Source organism: Nicotiana tabacum, chromosome 10 (genome assembly GCF_000715075.1).
Source record: "Nicotiana tabacum cultivar K326 chromosome 10, ASM71507v2, whole genome shotgun sequence".
Classification (NCBI taxonomy): Eukaryota; Viridiplantae; Streptophyta; class Magnoliopsida; order Solanales; family Solanaceae; genus Nicotiana; species Nicotiana tabacum.
The window spans coordinates 128,986,930-129,011,267 of record NC_134089.1 but is presented as its reverse complement, the minus strand read 5'-3'; the positions used below and the strand labels follow the sequence as shown (position 1 = coordinate 129,011,267).

General features: G+C 35.7%; 1 protein-coding gene across 2 annotated transcripts; it reads left to right on the top strand.

Moving 5' to 3' along the window:
- Positions 1–5,329: 5,329 nt before the first annotated feature.
- Positions 5,330–9,704, top strand: LOC107777593 (uncharacterized). Of its 2 annotated transcripts, XM_016597646.2 has the most exons (4): positions 5,331–5,634; positions 5,886–5,938; positions 6,703–8,870; positions 9,016–9,704. In XM_016597646.2, the coding sequence occupies exons 3-4, from the start codon at positions 6,821–6,823 to the stop codon at positions 9,390–9,392; spliced, it is 2,427 nt and encodes an 808-aa protein (XP_016453132.1). In that variant the 5' UTR covers positions 5,331–5,634; positions 5,886–5,938; positions 6,703–6,820; the 3' UTR covers positions 9,393–9,704. The 2 variants fall into 2 exon arrangements, with proteins under 2 accessions (XP_016453131.1, XP_016453132.1); XM_016597645.2 differs by having other exon boundaries at positions 5,330–5,938.
- Positions 9,705–24,338: the final 14,634 nt, after the last annotated feature.

The window sequence follows — 24,338 nt, the reverse complement described above, 5'->3', positions numbered from 1 at the left end:
AACTATCGGATTTAACAACCAAATTGGTATCCATTAGTATAGTTGCTAACGGAATACAAACGGAAATTTTCTTGTTACTATATTTACCAACCATTTACAAACACAATTTAAATAATGAAAAACCAATTTTACTAATTCATTTTCTATCTGTTAGTAAAGTTACTAACGGACTTCCAACCGAATTTTGGTTAGTAAATTTACCAACGAAAATCTTGGACTCAAGATTCAAAAATTACCAACAAATTTATTTGGTGTTTACTAACTGATTTTTAGTTGGTAATTTTACCATCAAATTCAAACTGGTTGGTAAAATTTACCATCAAATTCAAACTGGTTGGTAAAATTACCATCAAGCCTTTTAGCAACGGATCAATATCCGTTAGTACTCTGTTAGTAACTTAAATTGCCAACCAATTTGATCAGTTTACCAACAATTTTTTTTTTTGGTAATTGTTTTTTTTTTTTTTTTTGTAGTGTTAGGACATGCATTTTATTTGAAAAAAAATTGTAACTTTTGTGAGTGGAAGAAAAATTTTCACTCAAAAACTAGTTTTCATATTTTATGAACAAATACTGTTTAAAAAGAATAAATAGCCAAAATCTATAGCCAAACAGGAGCTTAGTAGGAATTCAGTCTTCTTTTAGAAGGTAAAATGTGGCCAGTATTCCTACACTTGTTCTGTTTCTTGTGATAATCAAAGACCAAAACTAAAAAGAATGACTATTCATGAAAGGAGCTAATTTCAACCATTTACTTCAGTTCTTTGACTGGTAACTGCTAAGGTCAAAGGAAAAGTTTCACAAGCACATGTAGGACGTCTGATCTAAAATAGTTTAGATTGTCACTTTAATTATTTTGCATACTCTCACATGTTACCTAGACTTTTCTCTTTGTACTGCATTAGGTTATACATGCTGATAATTGTATATTTTTTACACTATAATTATAATTAATTAATAGGTTATAGCAAGTTAGTTGTTTCTTTTACTAGGTTACCCTAATGCATATAATATATACATATAATTAATTTACAAGCGACCGATTTCAAAAGTTTTATATTAGCTTTGTAATTGAAAATAAACTTCCTAAATTGGTAAGATAGGAAAAATTGTGCTATTTTAAAAGTTTTTCCCGCTATGATTGAAGATGTTAATGTAATATACTGGAAGGTTATTACTCTATTATTGAAATGATAATGCACTAAATTGTGATTTCTTAAGGACGGAGTATTATTATGTGACTAATTGATGTATTATGAATTAGCATGACCGTACTGTACGCTTCCGAGTAACAATACTCCTATACCAAATCAGTCGAAATTGTTCGCCTAGTACGGTATATATGTCGAGTAAATGAAACAATGCACGTAAATATTGTAATACTTAAGTTACTCGACCTGGTTGTAATAAGGTTGACTTTGTAATTTTTAATAGAGTAATATTACGCTACCAGTATAAATGCAACTTTAGGAGTCGTTTGGTACGCAGACTAAACTATCCCGGGATTCTAATCCTAATAATCCCGGGACTAATTTATACCACATGAGAGATGGGGTAAAATAATCCCACATTTGATGGGATAAAGTGGAATAAGATGAGATATTCTGGATTAAGTATGGGATTAAATTTATACCTTGTTTGGTTGGAGGTATAAATTTATTCCGGGATAAATTTATACCTCAAACCAAACACAATATAAATTTAATCCCACATCTTATCCCTTATACCAATGACCCCTAAATCTTGTAAGTTCTAAGGTCGGAGATAGTCATCTTCGCATGAGAGCAACGTTGAATTTTCAAACAACATAAAACTTTAAACATGCCAAAAAAATCAAATATTTCAGCTGTCTATGTAAAGGTGATTGCGTGAGTGGACTCAACTGCCTCAATCGCACAACATATATGCTGTAGAATTTGGTACAAACATAGCGGTTTGCTAGAGACTAGACTAGTTAAGTGTGTATGTTTTGTCAAAAAGGAGCGTCAATGATTGCAGAACTTTCCAGTACGCATAATTCTGCACAACACACATAGTAGTATATTACTTATGCACACGTATAATATACACGCATATAAACAACATTCTTTTCAAGTATGTAGAAATAACATTTATGTGATTGAGTAAAAGTTATAAATTGATGTGTCCAAATTCCCTCTAGCTACGTGTCTTTGCTATTGCCTTTCGGAAGGCACAGTTACAGTACATGTATATCCGTTTAGTTCCATGGGCGTAAGTAGTTAATATTTCAGCAGTTTGGTTGGATAATATGTGTGAGTTCACCTTTTGAATTATGAGAGAGTTAGCATAGTTTGTAACATTTCAAAGTGGTGGATTCTGAATATTCTTTGCTCCACTATCCAGTGAGTCACTGACTGGGCATTTTGGCATGTATTTGCACGCTTATAGTATAGTAGGTATATATCAGCTTTGCTTTGATAGATAGACATTACTTTTGTCATATAAAATGGTCCAAAAATCTGATCTCCAAACTGCTGGATTATCGTACTGGGTCCGTCGACTGGACCATGTGCGCCAAGACTTATCGTGACATGCATCTGTAAATATAATTAAAGGTTTGGTTTATGTCTTTCATGACTTTCTGTTTTCAATTTTAACTATTTCTTGCCAACCAAATTTAGCAGAATGCGTACCAAACTGGTTGGACATTTGAATAAGGTGAACAGTCCAATCACTAGCTAGCTGTAAAATGACTACATGCATCGTTTAAGAACTCAATAATTTACCATACATATACTGAAGACCTTATATATATGGTTATATGTTAAAGAATCAGCTTTATTAAAACTTGGCCAAATACCTTAACTTTAGAAAAAAATATTTTTGGGAAAAAAGTACTTTTAACCAAAAAAAAAAGTTTAGCCAGACAAGATATTAGAACCATCACGGACAAATTGTGCATTTGGTAGGGATAAAAATATTTTCCCTTGAAAGTTACTTTGAGAAGTAGATTTCTAGATAATTTTCTAGCCGTTGTTTAAGTTTAAATGTAGGTGACATATGGTTAACGTAAAAAGGTATAGAATAGGGTGTGAAAACATATTGTGATGGTACTTTTGTTAAAGATTAACGACAACAATATTCAAGTGTTAGAGTGAAACAAGTGACATCCAACATTAAACTCATGCTCATAAGTCTAGAAACTTAAGGTTACCGAACATTTAGGGCCCGTTTGGTCATAGATTTTGCTAAATTTTTCAAATTTTTTTGTGGCAAATACATGTTTGTTCATAAAATTTATCCATATTTTAGCAAATTTCCAAAACCCAAAATCCAGATCCCAAAACCAGCTGGGCCCAAAATATTACTATTAAATTTTTTAAAAATTGCCCCAAACCTTTTTATTTTATAAAAGAGCCCACCATTTATTATTTGTAACAATGTTGCGTCTTCTTCTTGGTCATCTGATAGTATATTATGTAGTTCATTATAGAAATGATAATTTTGTACCAATTTTTTTTATGTTCAGGACTATGATTTGTGATAATGATAATGAATGTTATTGATGAAGATACTATTAGGTACTTGTGATAGTTTTTAGAACTCGTGAGTATAAGTCATGCTTCATGTTTTTTCAAAAAAAAAAATGAAGTAAATTATGTTTTGAAAACTGATGTCAAATCACATTTTCATCTTCAAACCAAACTTCACTAGATTTTTCAAAACAAATTTAGAAATCTATGACCAAACGCTAACTTAAAAAATGATTTTATCGAAAATAACATTTTGCTGAAAAAAACATTGTCCTACTTATCAAACAACCAAAAGGCAAATCATATGATTCTTTTGGAAGTTTGGGTTAAAATTCCCATAAGTTTAGCTTTCGAAAAAACAAAGTACAGTATTGTTAAATATGGGAAAACAGAAGTAAACCATGACTCTTTGTGGGAGCTAGGCCGCTCTCTTTTAAAAGATTCAAAGTTCACTTTTTATGTTCAAAGGAAATGGAACTGTGAGAGTCCCCACAGTCACACCAAATTGTGGCAGAGAGACTTTTACTGCTGAATATTCTTCTAAATACTGCTTTCTTTCCCTTTCAATTTGACTACACCTACATGCTCAGTTACTGCATGCTCTTACCACTAACCATAAGGCATGGGAAAAAACGAATTACAGTGCCATTTGCTGCAATTCCCAAAAGTACTGACCCTCATGCATTTACTTCCATTCAGTAAATGAAGGAAAATTGCTTTCCTTCTAGCTTTACTTTGACTAGGAATACATTCTTATTGAGTTTGCAACCAACATTTTACACATGCAATGAACTGGAGGTAGTATTTCACTAATATCAAGTCAACATTTTTAACTAGTTAAGAATAGTGGTGGCAAAATGGAAAAGAAAACAGTTATCCATTCATATTATTCACTAAAAAAGGTTGGATAATGAACTTTTTAAAAACGGATCAAATATGGATAAGAACCATATTATCCACTTATAAAATGGATAACCAATGGATAACTAATGGGTATAACTTTTACATTTGTAAAGACTCAAATCGGGGGTTGTTCAAATTTGGGATACTAGAAATTCTCCAAAAAGTGATCATACTCGAGAAATCATGGATAATATGAATATCCATATTATCCGCCGATTAACTCATTTTCTATTCATGTTAAATATGGGTCGGGTCAGATTATTTTTTCATATTTGTATTATCCATTTTCGACCCGTCCATATCCGATCCGACCCCACTTTTTTGCTACCCCTAGTCTCAAGAACTATGAAACTGAAACTCTGCAAGAAGGTGTATAAGCAGTGGTGGAGCCAAAAAAATTCACCAAGAAGGTATATATATATATATATATATATAATTATACTCATAAAAATAAAATTTTAACTTAGCTACACAATGCCAATGACACCTCCTAGCCTAAAGTGGTTCCGCCATTGTGTATAAGCATAGAGAAAAGATGGCAAAAAAAAGAAATTCTCTATTAATACTCTTTCTTACCCTAGTCTAGTGAGGTAATAGTCTCAGCTGCTGAATTATTCGACCCTTTTCTAAATATTTTTTTAAACAAAAGGTGAAATGAATATCATGCTAGATCTCTTTACTATAGTGTTCTCTTTTATCTTGTACATGAGAACCTAACTACTAACAGCAACTTTATGAGAGAATTTCTTTTAACTTATATGGTGTACACTGTTTTTAACAATAACAAGAATAGTAGGAGCAATTAATTATCTGGACGATATCAACATCACAATAAACAGTAGGCCCCAAACAACTTTAGACTAAGTTTTCACATTAAACCAGCCCTTGTCCTTTCCCAATCCTACAGTTCCCCAAAAACTCATTTTTCTTCCCTCAGTCCCATAGGCCACTGTCTCATCCACCCCTAAACTAAAGTAGAAAACAACAAAAGCCACATTCTACTCTTATCTCTTTTCTCACAAATTCCCTCCAAAATTTACATTACTTAAACAATTTCAGAAACACTCATTTCACCATTTTTATATGATATAACATAAACAATTAGACATCTTTTCTCTTGCATGAAAAGCCATGCAACTATTCATCTTCTTTTTTAGTACTCTGCCTTTGATCTTTGCTTTAAATCAAGATGGGCTATATCTGCAAAGAATGAAGCTTTCTCTTTCCGACACAGAAGGTGCATTTTCTTCTTGGTCTGAACATGACCCTACCCCCTGTAACTGGACAGGTGTCACGTGTAACGACGCGCCGTCTCCCTCCGTTATCGCCGTTAATCTCTCCGGCGCTTCTCTCGCCGGACCCTTCCCCATTTTCCTCTGCCACCTCCCTTTGCTTTCATCCCTCTCTCTTTCCAATAATCTTATTAACTCTACTCTTCCACTTTCTATTTCTGAATGTCGTAGCCTTACTTACCTTGACCTTTCTCAGAATCTCGTCGGTGGCCCTATTCCTGAAACAATTGCTGATCTGCCTTACCTCAGGTACTCAATTTGAAGCTAAATTTTGCATTTAACTTGTTTTTATCTGTTTAAAAAAGAATGACACATTTTAAACTTTAGAAATAATTTAACTTTAGCTTTCCACTTATTATGACTTGTTTTAGTTTACAGATTTCAATTTTTTTTTTTTTTTTTTTTTTTTGTAAAATTTCGTACCCAATCAAATATACTTACATAAATTGGGATGAAGGCGGACTAAAATTTAGGACCTGTTTGTCGATCGATTTTCTTTTCAAAAACGTATTTGTCCCTAAAGCATTATAAGTTTTTGGAAATTTTTTTGTCCTCGCTCAAAATACTTCAACATTTTTTCAGGTGAAATGCATATCCAAACATAATTTTAAATTTTAAATACGATTTATTAACTTACCTCCAAATACTACTTATTTTAAAAAATTATTATTTTTATGTCCAAATGCCTACTTAAGTCATATATGTGCATTTGGTCTGTTTAGAGGTGAATGTAGGATCTACAGTCAACGTATTTAAAATGAGGATCAGAGGATGAATTTATTATATGTATATATTTTGAAATTTATATACACATGAAACTGTAAGCAATGATTATCTAGTAGCTATAATCTATTTTGAGATACGTATTTCAGTAAAAACTAAAGTAAACATTTCTCTCTGCTGTTAGATACACTCCAAATAATTGACTATTTGAATAAATGCAGATGGAACAAAATGAATGTTGAACATTAATATAGCTATTACTCCACCTAACTAGTGATCTTTTATTGCAGATACCTTGATCTTAGCGGGTGCTATTTTACGGGAGATATTCCAGCAAGTTTCGGAAAATTCCAGCAACTGGAGACTCTTATACTTACTGAAAATGTTCTTACTGGTAAAGTTCCTGCTATGTTAGGTAATGTAACGAGTCTCAGGACAATTGAACTCGCTTACAACCCATTTGCACCGAGCCAGTTTCCTCCTGAACTTGGTAACTTGACGAATCTTGAAACATTATGGCTAAGTATGTGTAATCTAGTCGGTTCAATTCCACTTAGTATTGAGAAATTGAGGCGATTGAGTAATTTTGATGTGTCCAATAATAGACTCGTTGGGCCGATACCAAGTACAATTTTCCAGCTTAATAGTATTGTCCAAATTGAGCTCTATAATAATTCCCTTACTGGATTTTTGCCTAGTGGATGGTCTAACTTGACTAGATTGAGACGATTCGATGTGTCAACTAACAAGTTAAATGGTACTATTCCTGATGAGTTGTGTGAGTTGTCACTTGAGTCACTCAATTTATTTGAGAATCAATTTGAAGGTTTATTTCCAGAAAGTATAGCTAAGTCTCCTAATTTGTATGAGCTCAAGTTATTCTCCAACAGATTTTCAGGGTCACTGCCTAGTGAACTAGGAAAGAACTCAGCTTTACAATATCTTGATGTTTCATACAACAAATTTTCTGGTAAGATTCCAGAAAGTTTGTGTGAAATGGGAGCTTTAGAGGATCTTATTATGATTTACAATTCGTTCTCCGGGAGTATTCCAGCTAGTCTTGGTAACTGTCGGAGTTTGAGACGTGTCAGGTTTCGGGGTAATCAGCTATATGGGGAAGTCCCTACTGAGTTTTGGAGTTTGCCTCAGGTTTATCTTTTAGACCTTTTTGGCAATGCATTTTCAGGGAGTATATCACACATGATTTCTGGTGCCAAAAACTTGTCTAACTTACAAATTTCAAGAAACAGAATATCAGGGGTTATACCTTGTGAAATAGGAAAATTGCAGAATTTAGTTGAGTTTTCCGCGAGTCATAATGAGCTAACGGGAGAAATTCCAGGCACATTAGTACATCTAGGGCAGTTAGGAACCCTTGATCTTAGTTTCAATGAGTTATCAGGCGAAATCCCCTTGGGAATTCACACAATGAAGCAACTCAGTGAGCTTAACCTGGCTAGCAATAGATTTTCGGGAAAAATTCCAGATGAAATTGGGACTTTGCCAGTGCTTAATTATCTTGATCTTTCGGGGAATTACATCTCGGGTGAAATTCCACTCAGTCTGCAAAGCTTGAAGCTTAATAAGCTAAATTTGTCAAATAATCGGCTGTCCGGGACTGTTCCTGCATTTTTTGATAAGGGTGTTTATAGAAATAGCTTTCTAGGAAACCCAAGTTTGTGTCAAGGTGTTGCTGGTCTTTGTACTGCCAAAGGTGGAGGAAAGCGTGAAGGATACTTGTGGGCGTTGAGAGCTATCTACACAGTTGCTGGCTTTGTTTTTCTTGTTGGGATTGCTATGTTCATTTGGAAGTACCAGAAATTCAAGAAAATTAAGAAAGGAATCACTATATCAAAGTGGACATCATTCCATAAGCTCGGATTCAGTGAATTTGAAATACCTTATGGCCTAGATGAAGCTAATGTAATTGGAAATGGAGCTTCAGGAAGAGTTTACAAAGCTGTCCTTAGCAATGGCGAGGCAGTAGCAGTTAAGAAGCTATGGGAGAGATCAGTTAAAGATGAAACCAGTTTTGGTGCTCTTGAGTCTGATAAAGACGAGTTTGAAATGGAAGTTGAAACTCTGGGAAAAATTAGGCACAAGAATATTGTGAGATTGTGGTGCTGTTGTGATACTGGGGATAGCAAGCTACTGGTATATGAGTACATGCCGAATGGAAGTTTGGGCGATTTGCTGCACAGTTGCAAGGCCAAATTGTTGGATTGGCCGTTGAGGTTTAAGATAGCTTTAGATGCAGCTGAGGGGCTCTCTTATTTGCACCATGATTGTGTTCCTCCAATTGTTCACCGAGATGTTAAGTCAAACAACATATTACTGGATGGTGAATTTGGAGCAAAAATATCAGATTTTGGTGTGGCAAAAATTGTTAAAGCAGCCAGCAAAGGTGGTGCCGAATCCATGTCTGTAATTGCTGGTTCCTGTGGTTACATTGCACCAGGTATTGCTTTGTCCAAACTATATCACTGGCTTTAATCATTTTTATGTATACTTTAACAGTTGTAACTTAGTTTCTGGAAAGGTTGCAATTTCATTTAAAGTGACCATAACTTATATACTAACTAGTAAAATTTCATTGACTGCAGAGTATGCATATACTCTTCATGTGAATGAAAAGAGTGACATTTATAGTTTTGGAGTGGTCATTTTGGAGCTTGTGACAGGACGAAGACCAGTTGGTCCAGAATTTGGAGAGAAAGATCTAGCTACTTGGGTACACACCACCTTGAACGAGAAAGGAGTTGATCAGTTGCTCGACCCAAATATAAATTCCAGCTTCAAAGGACATATATGCAAAGTTCTTGATATTGGTCTATGTTGTCTTAACCATATTCCAGCTAATCGCCCCTCAATGCGCAGCGTGGTGAAAATGCTCCAAGAATCAGTTCCTTATAATGTGCCAGGGATGGTAGACAAGAATGGTAAATTTTCCCTTAGCTTTTTTCCAAAGTCAGTCCAGTGATCCGGCCCTTCCCTGGACCCTGCGCATAGCGGGAGCTTAATGCACCGGGCTACCCTTTAGTCTAGTTAGATCAAGTAATAGAGCAGTAATGTTTTCTGTCAACAATTGGCAAGGAAGAAACTGCATAATGAAAACTAAGTAGCCTTATCTAGAATTAAGCATCTTGCACTCTTTGGATTCTGCAATCCTTTATGATTCTCTTGGATCAAAAAATACCAGGTAGAGTATTGAAAGTTCTTGCTTTTTGACTAAATTCTAATACTAAGACAAATTATTCTTATTTAATGCCTCTAGTTAAGTTTGTTCTGCTTCCTTCCATCTAATTTTCCGGCTCTTAGATTGCTGTTATTATCTTTCTGGCGTTTGTTGTTGATAGTGTTTGTTTCTATGGTTTCTTTTCATCCTTCTTGAGCCGAGAGTCTATCGGAAACAACCTCTCTACCTTTCCAGGGTAGGGATAAGGTCTGCATACACACTACCCTCCCCAGACCCTACTTGTACAATTCCACTTGATTTGGTCTTCATTCGCCGACCCTCATTCACTGAACTGGGGCCTTTAGAATTATACCTCTATAGACAAAGTGCCAGTTTCCATTGACATTGATACATTATATTGACTTGTGTGGCTGACTAAAGATATTTAGAATCTAGTTGGTGACAGTCATTTGGGATATTCAATAATTAGGATAGCTACCTGATTATTTAATGAGGCAGCATGAGTAGTTAAAAAGGTAGTTCTAATTAAGTTAATATGACTGGCTGAAAGGATTTGGGTTTGAATTCTGCCCCGAGCTGGTGGGAACTGGGAAATACATTGAAAATAGCTTCCATTTTCTTCCAACTATGACTTGATATTCATCAATTGAATGATTGATTTGCAATACTGAGGGACCATAAATTTATAATGACAAAGGATTTAAATTCTATATAGTGATCATGTAAAATATCTTTATGATCAGTATAATTTGAACAGTTTCAACAGGTGGCTGGCCAGCCAACTGTTTTAGAGTATCAATTCATGATTAATGTAGATTGTAGATACTTACCTGCAGCTAGTTTAAGTCCCCTAATTGTATAAATATCTTTTATACCTGCTTTTGTAATCTAAACTCCGAAAATAAAATTTTGTAGCCATTTTGTGTGATTAAGTGGCCGTTTGGACATAAGAATCGTAAAATTCCAAAAAAAAAGTGAATTTTTTTGCAAGTGAAAATGGTATTTGAAAATTAGAGTTATGATTGGACATGAATATTATTTTGGATTGTTTTTGAATTTTTGTGAGTGGTCTGAGTGAAAATTTTGAAAAACAACTTTTTGGAATTTTTCAAATTTTCGAAAAATTCCAAAATTCATCTTCAAGTGAAAATTGAAAAATTTATGGCCAAATATTGATTTCGAAAAAAAAAAAATTTAAAAAAAAGTGAAAAAATTCTTATGTCCAAACGGGCTCTTAGAGTTTCCTCCTTCAGCTAATTTACACAAATAGCTACTTTTGTAGTCTTATGTTTAGAAATTAACACTTTTACAATATCGGCCAGTGGTTTGAACTTCTAAATTAGGCACTTGGTCTGAAGTTTAAAATTCAAAATTTAATACTATTCAAACCAGGGATCTAATTTTGAAAGAGTGGCTAATTTATAAAAAAAAAAACAATACAACGTATGACACAGAAGTGGTCTTCTAGTGTAAATATTACCTTCATGATATGATCAAAACAGGCCAATCCCCGTCTGGACAAGAGATTCACGAGAAAAATCACAATGTGATCCTAATGAGATTTGAACCGTGCACCTAACTTACATTTTGATATTTAATTATCAGCGGCCATACCTGCTAATGCTTGTGAAAAAAACTGATAACGCTTAATGTAATCATTTTTTGAGAAACTTATCACTATTTAATTTGGTGTATGCACGCAATTTAGTTTATTTAACTATATCCAAGAAAAAAAATACTATATGTGCCAGCATTATCATTAAGAAAGTTACTTTTTATGCGGAAAACTAAATAATTAAAATGTTACTTACCAGCAAATTTTTTTTTGGGTAATAACTGTGAATATTACCATAACAACTCAAAAGCTTTACATCCTAAGAGCATCGAGTGTACTAGCTTATCCCAGTACAACATGACCTCAAAAACATCCTTCTAAATACAGGAATTCATCCACTATAAAAATAAAACCAACTAAACGACAAACTAACTACACAATCATCGTATCAACAATGGACATTGTCTTGCTCTTTTGGATTCTACATATGTGCTCAATCTTCTTGCGAGATCTTTCTTTATTTGACCAACACAGAATTCCATGTTCAAGTTGATTTATCTGAAAAATTTTCAGTTCCTAGCTTGCCAGGGATATACTATTGCTCCTATTATTGTTGCCGCTACTTCCTTCCTGAATTGCTTCCAATGCCTCCTTCTAAGCCATTGTAATGTCTCAGGTATTGCCATGCCTGGTAAACTGATGTCAGACCACCTTGCCAGTGCAACTCTCATAGTTTTCACCCAACAACAGTTACCAAACAGATGTTGTTGAGACTCTAATACTCCCAGGTTACACATGTAACACTCAACATTTCCTGTGATAGGAATGTGCATTTGCAGCAATCTCCTCTTCGTTTGCAGTTTTTGTTAATTTACTAACCATAGTACAAACTCGTGTGTGGGTAGCATCACTCCGCTCCATACCAAATTCATTTTCCAGCTTCTTGACATATCCCATAACATTGCATTGTAACTGCTCGAAACAGAATAAGCACCATTACCAGCAATTTTTTGTAAAATAATTATCTTGATGAAAATGCCCAACATGCTTAGCAATTTATAGATGACTTAATTTCAGTTTTGGTAACAAGGTGAATCACATTCTCCTACAAGTAACTCCCTCCATAATTTGTTGGAAAATTTGGAAAGTGAGATGCCAACCCTATTATGAACATGAAAATCCAAACTGAACTCGAATTCTAATTGTATTTTATGTAATATATCTAATTGGTCTAAAGTACAATTCCCTATGTTCCAATTTATGTGATATTTTTTGTTTGTCGAGATTCAAACTTCTTAATTTTGACCATGCATTTGGATATAGGATTTTTTAGTTTTTCAAAATAAAACTTATATATTTGAAAGCTACTTAAAAAGTATCATAAGTTATAATTATTAATAATTTAAAATATTTAAAAAGCATATGAAAAAATCATGATCAAAGAATAATTCGTTTGACTTACCAAAATGCGTACATCTTCACATAAATTGGGATGGAAGGAGTATTTTTTTATTGTTGGTAATATGGTCTAAACTATTAAAATGGAGAGAACAAGAGAAAGACATATCGAGCGAGGGGGAAAAAAATTCTTTGGAGAAAGCCAACAATGACAAAGTCATAAAACTCATGAATTGTGTAGAAGCAAAAGCAGTGACATACGAATTAAAACTTTATTGCAAGAATGAATAATTCACTTTCAATTGAAAAAAGATTAATCAAAACAAAAGAAGACTTCTCTCTAGCCTAGAGCTCTCGACGCACGTTAAGCTAACTACACCGAGGGTGGTAGCCATGGCTAGAGGGTGAGGACAACCGAAAAAACAAACAATTGTAATAGTGGGAAGCTCAGTCGGTGCTAAGGTAATAGCAAAAACCCTAGAAAATGGCAAGAAATAGCAAGTTGTAACACCATTAGCAACCCAATTCCTGTCTCTCCCCCCCCCCCGCAAATTCGCACGACAGGAATATCAAGAATGTGAAGCTTTTCCTAAAGGTTCTTGATCGAAGCCTACCCTGCACTACTATTGAGTAGCGAGAGAGGGTCGAAGCAGCTTTTACCTGATTTAGGGCCGGGATCGATTTTCACAGAGAGCTAGATGTTGGAGTCGGGTATCTATCTAATTTAGAGTCGTGTATGTGTTCCAAATTACACTTCTAAGCATTTTTGGGTTTTTGTTTTACTTCTGCTTTTATCAAACTACAATAGTAAATTAAACTAGAATAAGCTAAGAGTAAAATGTTGCGGGTTGTTCAAATGGTTAAAAGGCACTAGGGTAGTGACTTTTGCCTAGGTGGTCAATTGACGAATACTTGAGTCTAAGGCATGATTGACATATTTGGGGAGTATGATATAACCGTTGCACGATTTTAACCGCTCTACACCTCTCGGTGGTTCAAGTGATTTTGCCCGAATTGACTTTCTCAAGACCAATTGGGTATGCAAATTTGCACAAGCAATCAAGATTCAAGTCGGGTATTACTCTCTCAAGATTTAACCCTTTAATTGGGGCTATCAATCTCTTGAGTACGCCCCAATTCCTTGTTGGACCAATTGCAGAGACTCAAGTTCTCTTTCTCAAGAAGAGATCAAGTCAACTAAAAACAAACTAGTGTTTGCAACCACTAATTCAGCAATTAAACATGAAAATAACTCAAATATCAAACACCCACAATCAATCTAGCACTAAAACACAAGACCCATCAATTACCCATACTAGGGTTGAGCCATAACCCTAGCTTATGGGTTTAGCTACTCATAATTAAAGAAGAAAAGCAAGAAATAGATGAAGAACAACTCATATCAATTAATTACTAAGATAAACAAGAAGATTCAATGTTGAAATGTAGATAAAACTACCCAAAATAGCTAAAATATTCGAACCCACGAGCGCAGCTCTTAGCTAAAACTATCTGATAACCTAAAAATGGTAAAAGAAACTATTTATACTAAGCTAAAAAATCTGGACAAAAATACCCCCGCGGGGCTAGTACAGACCGCACAAAATGGTGTGTGGCCGCACTAAGGCTCTAGGCTTGAAAATCGAATTCTCTGAACTCGGGGAATGCGGACCGCACAGAATGGAGTGCGACCGCAGAGGTTTTTGGTGCAGTCCGCATGAAATGGAGCGCGGACCGCATTGGCTTGAAACTGGCAACTTTCTGATCCTTCTCACTGCAGACCGCACTAAATCGAGTGCGGCTGCGTTGATCCCAGTGCGGACCGCACAGAACCTAATGCGGACACATTGCCTGTTTGCTTGAATATCATACTCTCTGAACCTCACTCATGCAGACTGCACAGAATGGTGCACAGCCGCATTGGGCCTGTTTTGCTTGAGCTTTGTCTTGTCTTGGTACTTGTACAAGTTTCACTCCTTTTTGAGCTGATCTTTGATATCTTGTCACTTTGTTGATCAAACCTGCAATCAAGCACAATTTGTGAACCTTTTGGGACTATTTTGTACAAATTTCTAATCAAAACATAAGCAAGAAGGAGTATAAAAATCCATAGTTATCACTCCACAAGAGCAATTGACAAGAATTCATGAGCAACAACATGCAACACAACCTAAACAACCAGCAATGAGGAATCCTGAGCCGGCAACAAGAGAGAAAATTCCAGATTCCACTTGGTCCGGACTATTCACTCGAAATCGAGCAACAACAAATGGTATTTCTCTTGTTTACATACCTCCAGAATTGGTTGAAGGAAATATTGTGGTCAAACTTGATGAAAGAAACATATAGGGAAACTGATAAATGAAAGGCTGCACTAGTAGTCTATATGATAGGAGAAACGCCAGGGTATAATTTTATGAAGAAGTATGTGACCCAAAATTGGAATATAGTGGCAGAACATGAGGGTTATTATCATGAGGAACGATACTATTATTATTAAATTTCCAATCCATAACAGATTTGAATGAAATTCAATATGCAGACCCGTAAAGTATTAACAACAAACCTATGATATTGAAAAAATGGTGCCCAAAATTTGATTTTAATGCTGAGTTTCTCACAGAATTACCTCTGTAAGTTAAGTTTTCAAGTTTACCCATGAGCTGCTGGAGTGGAGACTCTCTAAGTAGGATAACGGGTGCTATCGGTGTCCCAAAATGTGCAGATGAGTGCACAACAAAGCAAACTAGAATCTTATTTGCTAGAATGCTTATAGAAGTCAATGTCACCAAACCCCTATCAAATGAAGTAATTGCAATAGACCCTTCAGGAAAGACATTTCAGCAGCCAATGGTATTTGAATGGAAACCATATGAAAATTGTCTAATGATAGGACATAACTGTGCTACACAAAAAATGAAGGAATTGAAGAAATAGGAAATCAAGCAGCCCAACACGCCAAAAAGGAGAAGAGGTCCTCAGAAAGTGGTGCCAACTTGGGTGCCAAAGGTTGATAAAAGAGTTCCAGCTGCCTCTACTACTGATCAGAAGGGAGCTAACTATGAAGATACCATTAAAACAGGGTCAACAACCAATAGAGAGTGAAGATAAGTGAGAATTGAACTCACAAGCCAAAAGAGAAACAACTATTGAAAGGAAGGGCAACTATAGAAATCAATGATAGACTTGTGAATCAACTGGTTGAGATTACTATCCCAGTGAGAAATGTGTTTGATGTTCTACAATATGATGATGTTGTGGTAGCACAATTATTCCCTTATGGCATGGGATGGGGCTTTATATTCCATCATTAGTGTCTTGGTTAGCATGGAATGTGAGAGGGTTAAATAAGAGGTATAGGCAGAAAGAACTAACTAGATACCTCAGAGAAAATAGAGTCAAGTTAGCAGGGCTAATAGAGACAAGGGTAAAAGAACATAAAACATATAGAATTAGCAATAAAATTTCTCCTGGATGGGGTTTTGAAGCTAATTATACACATGCAATGACTGGAAGAATTTGGCTACCATGGGACAATAATGTATATTGGATAAAGATTCTGAAGAATGAAGCACAACTTATTCAATGTAATGTGATTAGCAGGAATCAAGTAATAGATTGTGACATGATAATGATCTATGGTCATAATAGTGATCTTCTTACAGACATGCTCTAAGCCTTAGCTTATTTGGGTAGATTTTAGTTCAACACTATATACACAAAACATGCTACATTGTGCAACAATTACTAGTCTTGAGATAAGGGACTTTGCCAATTGTGTGCAACATGCCAACATCTGATGCTTAATGAACTGCCTTGGAAGGGAGACTACTACACATAGAAAAATAAACAACAAGAAAGAGATAGAATCTGGAGCAGAATAGATAGAGCTATGGGAAATGCAGAATGGATGATGCAATTTGGGCATTTAATTAATGAGCATAAACTCCCACATATATCAAATCATTGTCCTATGATGATTGCCACTAACACTAGAGATCCAAAAATCAAATCTTCTTTTAAATTCTTCAATGTCTTAGAAAATATGACAGATTTCTTAAATTAGTGGAGGAATACTAGACACAGAGAAATCACTTGCATAAGATGAGAAATATATGGATGAAATAGAAGGATCTCAAAGAGAAGTTAAAGATGCTAAATGAAACTGAGTTCAAGGGTATTGCAATAAGATTAAATCAAGCAAGAGATGACCTACAAGAGATTCAAACCAAGATAAGCAAAAAATACTCAGATGAACTAGAAGTAGAAGAGAAGAACCTTATTTGCCAACTTGAGAAATGGTCTATGATTGAAGAGAGTGTCATGCAACAAAAGGCCAGGGCAATGCGGCCAAAACTTGGAGATGCCAACACTAGCTATTTTTCAGCTATTATAAGAGACAGAAAACAGAAGAAGCAAATCCTAGAACTTGGCTCTCAAGAGGGAAGGAGACTAGTTGATGTAGTAGATACCAAGAAAGAAATTATATAGTTTCATAAGTTACTTATGGGGACAATTCTACCTACCGTGACAGCAGTAAACAAGAAAATCATGAAAAGAGGGAATGTCCTAAATCTTGCTCAACAGATCAGATTATGTGATGAGGTCACAGAAAAAGAAATTTATGATGGTCTCAATTCCATAAGGGATGACAAAGTCCCATGAGTGGATGACTATAATTTTGTGTTCTACAAAAGAGCATGGCTTATCATTAAAAAAATTGAGATCATTGATGCTGCACAAGAACTCTTCACAACAGGTATAATATATAGAGGAATTAATTGTACATCAGTCACCTTGATTCCAAAGGTAGCTAACCCTGCTACAATCAAGAAATATAGACCAATTGCCTGTTGTACTGTACTTTATAAAATTATAGCCAAGATCCTAGCAGGGAGAATTCATAAGGTGATTGCTAGCCTTATCATAGAGACTCAATTAGGCTTTATAACTGGGAGGAAAGTTACAGATAATGTGATCCTAGCTCATTAATTGGTAAAAGCATGCACAAGAAAACATATTTTACCTAGATGCATGATCAAGGTGGATATTCAAAAAACATATGACACTGTGAACTGGAGGTTCTTGGAATGTTGGTAGAATTACATTTCCTCAAAAGCTTGCCAGATAGGTGATGGAATATGTCACAATACTCAACTATTCCATAGTTATAAATGGAGAGTTAACTTCACCATTTGATACTGAAAGAGGACTTCGACAAGGGGATCCAATGTCTCCCTTTCTGTTTGCTATTATCATGTAGTACCTGAGTAGAAACCTTAGTGCCCTAAGGGACGATAAGCAGTTCAAATATCACCCTAAATGCTCTAAACTGAATTTCACACACCTATGCTTTACAGATGACCTCTTAATATTTGCTAAGGGTGATGTAACCTCTGTAGACTATTTACATGAGAAATAATTCACTACTGCTTCAGGCCTACAGGATAACTTATCCAAAAATGCTATCTACTATGGTGGTGTTTCAGAATCTACCAAGCATGATATCCAGCAACTACTAGGATATCACGACCCAAATCGGAGGGCCGCGACAGGCACCCGGTACTTTACTCTACCGAGTACCAACATAATATATCTTTCTTATCATACCATCATGGGTAAATGGGCCAGAAGGGCCGTCATGATATAACTAGAATAAAACATAAGGAAATACTTGACATAGGACGACCCAACATGTAATACAAACTTATACATGTGACATACAGTCCTATAAGATCAAAATGAACACTTGTACACTGAACATAGGCTGACAATGCCATACAATCTTTCATATACATGACATCTATCTACAAGCCTCTAAGAGTACATACACATTATAAAGGTCGGGACTAGGCCCTGCCATACCAATCAATACATGTCTAAATCATACTGACCAAATAGATAACTCCGGAGCAAGTGGAGTGCATCAACACCTTCCGCTGAGCTGATAGCCACTAGGAGGAATGTCAACCTGTCTATCGGGACCTGCAGGCATGAAACGCAGCGTCCCTAGACAAAAGGGACGTCAGTACGAATAAAGTATCGAGCATGTAAGGCAGGAAAGCATAAACAAGAACAGTAATGTAAAGAGAGACAGAAGAGATACAACCTATAACATTTGAGTGCCTCTGGGGTTACTGATATGAAATACATGATACATATACATACATAAACTTTTAAAAACATTCGCCTCTGTGGGAGTCATCATCATCATATCGTACCCGACCTCAAAGAGGACTCGGTAAAAATATACCCGGCCATCATAAGGCTCGGTAGAATCGTACCCGGCCACGTGGAGCTCGATAAACCCAACTGATTAGTGGTTGGACAATAGGTTTCGTACCCGGCCGACTATAGCGCGGTTTGGTAGAGTAAAATAGATACTATATATAATGTATGCTAGACTCATGGAACCACGTTCTAAACCTTTCGGAGTGACTTAAGGTCGTTGCATCTTCGATTAACATTATGGACATCCATACCCTTAATATGAACCTCAGTTGGATTCAAGGATCATACACACTTGCTTAGAATAATTTTATAAGGAAACAACAACATGGACAACCTTAGTTACTAGGAGTAGATACATTATGAAATAGCGTATTCATTTCACTTTAGATCATGCCAAAGAAAGAAGGAAGTGCCTTAACATACCTTATCAAAATCTTTCCAATCACCAAGTTGAACTCGTCTCTTCGCACCTTAATCTACAACAATGATAATAATACTATCATCAAGTGATGAAAGGTACAACTATCGCACAATGGGCGATAAGCTTATTCTGTATAAAAACGGGCAGCATCTCCCCATAATCCTTACTTCCTCCAAATTCAAGATAACTCCAACAACACAATAACACAACAATAAAAACATATATACATTATTTTCTAGCCTTATATTACACCATCAAATACTACAAAACAGCCCAACACACTCCAATCTTTTCATACACAAAACGACCACTGTACTAGTGTCAAACAACCCGAAAATATTACGACGAACGACCAGTCCACCACCCTACATATATATGGTGTTTTTCCACACACTTCCTCCTCCAAAACTCCACAAAACATTAGTAAAACACGCAGCCCAACAGAAACACAAAACAATTTACAAAACAGTCCGCTACAAGTGAATAACTCGAACTCACGGCTTCCGATCACCGCCCCGTGAGTTCTTACAAGTATAGAAAGACTTACCATATATTTACAGCAGAAAAAATGGATGAAAGAGAGTAGTAAACTTACCTTATTTTCTGGATAACTCAGCCCTTATCTTGGTTCTTCAAACTCTAGGTTTTGCTCCTAATTAGAACTTGAAAGGGAGAAAAAATCAATTAGGATTTGTGGGTAATTTTTGGGAGGAAGTTTGCAGGGGTTTAGGTATGGTTATTTGTGATATATAATTAGGCTTATATTTTAGGAGATAATTCCTTAAATTGTCTCTTTGGCTGACCCAAAATTTCCTCTTTTTGGGCTCTCATTTAACCAAGTAGGTGCACCTACTTGTCACCTAGCAGCCTGCGCAGTCTTGCAAAACTACATATCTCTCTCTACTCCAATGTCATATTGATAAACGGTTTAATGCGTTGGAAAATAGACTCATAGGGCTTCAATTTGATGTATGGAACACCCCATAACTCTAAGTATATTAGGAGAAAATTGCAGTTAGATTTGACCTAAGTTTCAACACATTTATGAATGTAACTTATGATGACCTTTTTCAACTTTTGTTCTACAACTCGCTTGACTTCAAATCATAACACACGTCTATCATACGACTAAAATAACTCATAACATAATCTCCTTATAATTTTAAACACCCTATTCTCGCCCCAAAAGTACATGTTACAACATTACCAACTTGTCGACTTTCGACGAAATTTATTTTCTTCAATTCATTTAGCTTCTAATCCTTTAAACCCTCTTGGTACTTGGTATTCATGATATTAAATATTTGTAAGCTCCATTGTAATATGATTAACCTACTTTATGTACTTTCAAATTTGATCTCATTTTTGAGCTTACATCAATTGACTTACGAATACTCTCATGTATGAAAACATGGGGTGTAACATCATTCCTCCCTTTGGAACATTCGTCCTCGAATGTTTACTGATGCGCCTATTAGTCTCATAACCCATAGCTCTTACGAATATTTTAATATTGTCCTTGCCATCTATGAAACTGTTTTGTGTATGAATTCGAAGGCTAGTGCATTCCACCCTTTAGGTATCTTTCTCACACCACGACTTGTTGTCAGAATTCTTCAAATCTCGTAGTTGTTGCGACCTTCTATCATGCAGACTGTATGTGCGCATAAGAGACTCTTCTCTCCTACTTCCTTCAGCTTTTAGTCAATCTCTAGGTCTCACTTTGTGAATATATACAGAACTATGTCAAGTTGTTCCTCTAGGCATCTATAGGTGTACTGAAGTCCTTCGTTTGGTACTTTAACGAACTTACGACTATTGCTATATCTTGTTTCATAGTCTTGTATATCTATCCTTATGGCTTTACTACATCTAGGTAGGTTACACTATACTATAACACTTACTTCGGTTTATTATTACCGAGGTTTGCTGCCCAACTCTAGGTTACTCTCTCGCTGCTTATCCTATATGTATAAATCTAAGTCCTTTAGTGCTTCCTCATTACTATTCATCTTAAGAATAACAAACAAATCTCATCGCGTACTTTAGAACTTGTACCCATTTATTGATGATTCACCTTAATGTTGATCTATAATCTATCATTGATCACTTGAAACCTCTTTTGTAATACAGGTCGTTAGGGCTCACGTTACATCGAGGAACATCTGAAGTTATTTGCCTGATCCACCTAGGGACGATACAATACTTCATTAACTGTATTTCATAGCATTCCAACGTGATTCACCTTATGGGGGTATTTAACCCTTTACAATTCATGAAATCCTTTTTTTTGAATCATCACCCAATCAAAGGTCTAAACGTTATCCTCTTATTTATCACAATTACACCCTTATTCTACCATTAGGGCAGCATTCCATCTTTTCTAAATTCTCCTAATCTTAAACTCCTCCGAGTTCACTCATGCTATACTGAGCTTTTTATAACTTTATGGAAACCATCAACTCTCTTGTTGTGATGGGTTTAATCCCGATGACTTACCTATTATCGTCACCTTCTCACTCACCTTTTCTTATCCTTACTCCTGTCTAGGTAAAACCTTGTCACTCTACCATACTTTAGCTTGTGGCCTACATCTATTTATATTACTCGCAACCTTCCTTTAACTTGCAAGCATCATATATTTCCTTATGTTATTCTGGAACCTCAACTGAGACATCTTATCATCTCTAACTCTTATTTTCTCTCTTAACTAGACCTCTCTATATCTGGAAACCGCATGCTGAAAAATATGCCACTAACGACACCACTATCATTTCTTGATATAGAATTGTGACGCTTCCATCCCTCTATCTGATATCTGGATTATTCGTAACCTTTTGTACTTGGGCATCTCGTACCTTCTTCACATGTACCTTACTTACTTTTAAATCTTGTATCGTATCTTCTATATCTTTCATAACCTCCCTCCCACATAGGTAGAATCCCAATCCACACCTTAAAGATCTACTATAATACTTGCATATCATGTGCACACACAATCCGCCGAAAGCTTCATATTGACTTCTTATGAGGTTGGTACTGTTCTAACTAGATTTATCGTAGAGCCATTATAGAATATGTCCGTTGTACTATCTCTTTTGTACCTCTGATATTTAGAGTGATTCTACAATGTTCTGAATCAAGATTTCTATACCCATCGGGGTCTAATAATAAGACTCCTAATTCACTTTGCTGATGTAACTCTTTAGTTTCCTTCTCTATCTCAACCTTTAAGTAGTCTTACTTTATCTTCTGATCTGCGACTTAGGGTACTAGTTATTACTTTAGCCCCTCATTGACACTATGGAACATCTATGATGTAACCTTCTAGCAATTCAAGCTTTTGTCTGTGACGTGGAGTCAATTCTTTCTTTTAACTTATACTAGAGTCTCTTATAGCTGTATCATTGTCAACATATATGCTGCATGGATAACACTTCAAAATCTTAAGTGTGTTCATAACGTAACTAACTCTGGGTCATAGATCAAATAATTCCTTTTTGCCTTCTCAACTTTCGTTAAAAGTAAGCAATTACCTTTCTTGGTCATTCTGCCACGTGTTGCATGAATACCTGGCTTATCTTAGTGCTCACATATATTGGAATTTTGTAAAACTTCATATGATCTCGAATATTACTTTGGATTTTACTTCCCGTTCCTCAGTTACGACAGGTGCCACTTTGTTATGGAGAGCATACAATGCCGTAGTGAGACTATTGTTACAAGACCATTATTTATTTAGGTTACTATGCTTTGTTTGAAGCCTTCTTCCTTATTTTCTCAGCTAGTCTTTCATTGTAGCATTTATGGAAGACTCTCTGACTCTTGTAAAGCTGTGAGCTTATCCCATCATATACCTGACGAAATTTTTAATGTTCTTTCTCACTTATAAATATCCTCAGTTATATACCTTCGTGTCCTTGTTCTCGCAGGGTTACTTTTGAACTCAATTTTTTTTCTCCCCAGTGGCACTCTTTTTTATTTCCGTAACACTTTTTACGTCAACTATAACTATCTCAACTCTTATCTGAATATTTCTCAAGGATTACAATGTCGTATCTATGAGACAAAATTCCCTATGATGGGTTTCACTAGGTTTATCTTGCAAGATCTGCTGATTTAGCTGTATCCTCTTGTCTAGCCATAGCTAGGCTCTTCTTGAATCAACTAATAAATACTCGTTGATCTATTCTCATATCTATATTCAGCATAATCTCTCTTGGATGGTTTCCTTTATCTTAACTTACCTCTCGCACTGGATCCTTATGTATCAAGAGTTCATTCGCACTTAGTATCAATAACATCCTGGTCGGGAACCCTTACTGCCTCTCCCCGACATCATGCTTGAATAATGTTCTGGAGTCATAACATATCTGTAGGATCTGAATAAATGTAATCTCATTCCTTTCGCCTTTTTACCGCATTCTTTCTTTACTATTCCATAGTTACTTGAACTATATAACTCCGACTTACTACCATATCACACCATCTTCCCCCTTCCCCCTTAGGGGAGTACTAGCATTTAATGCTATGAAGATTTACCTATATATGGTTTACCTCTTCATCTTTGTCTTCTTTTCACGTCTTCACTGACTCTTACTCGCCTTGAGGTAACCCTTCTCTACTAGGGATAACTGAATTCCCTATGCGCGAGGGTGACACCTAATGTAACTGACACACTTAGTCCCTTGAGCATAACTTTCCTCACATTGCTTACTTTGGGGAAGCGTCTTCCTGAATGACCTTTAAAGGTTATTCTTCCGTTGTCCATTCTATTTTTGTTGGAACATGGTCTCTGACGATCTCGCGATATCGACTATTATCGAATCCTCTGGTCCCTATCATGTTCGATTTTTTTTGTTTACTAGCCTATGTTGATTTCTATAACTCCGGGGGTCTAACTTAGCTTTCTAGTAATCATGTTGGAGTCACCAACTCATTTCTCGAAATAAGAATATGACTTTATGGCATATACGCTTTTATAGTCTCAAAGTTTGTCATCTCTTATCTTTTCCTTTACTTGACCATAGACTCTATCATCCTACCATTGTTTGATTTACCATTATCACCCATTTATCATACCTTACTCATAATGCTTTATTTACTCTCTTCTTATTCTCCTGCT

Excerpts from the sequence above, each read along its gene's own strand:
- LOC107777593 (XM_016597645.2), top strand. The coding sequence starts at position 5,529 with ATGCAACTATTCATCTTCTTTTTTAGTACTCTGCCTTTGATCTTTGCT. Across the intron at positions 5,939-6,702 it reads GCTGATCTGCCTTACCTCAG|ATACCTTGATCTTAGCGGGT; the intron begins GTACTCAATTTG and ends CTTTTATTGCAG. Across the intron at positions 8,871-9,015 it reads CTGTGGTTACATTGCACCAG|AGTATGCATATACTCTTCAT; the intron begins GTATTGCTTTGT and ends CATTGACTGCAG.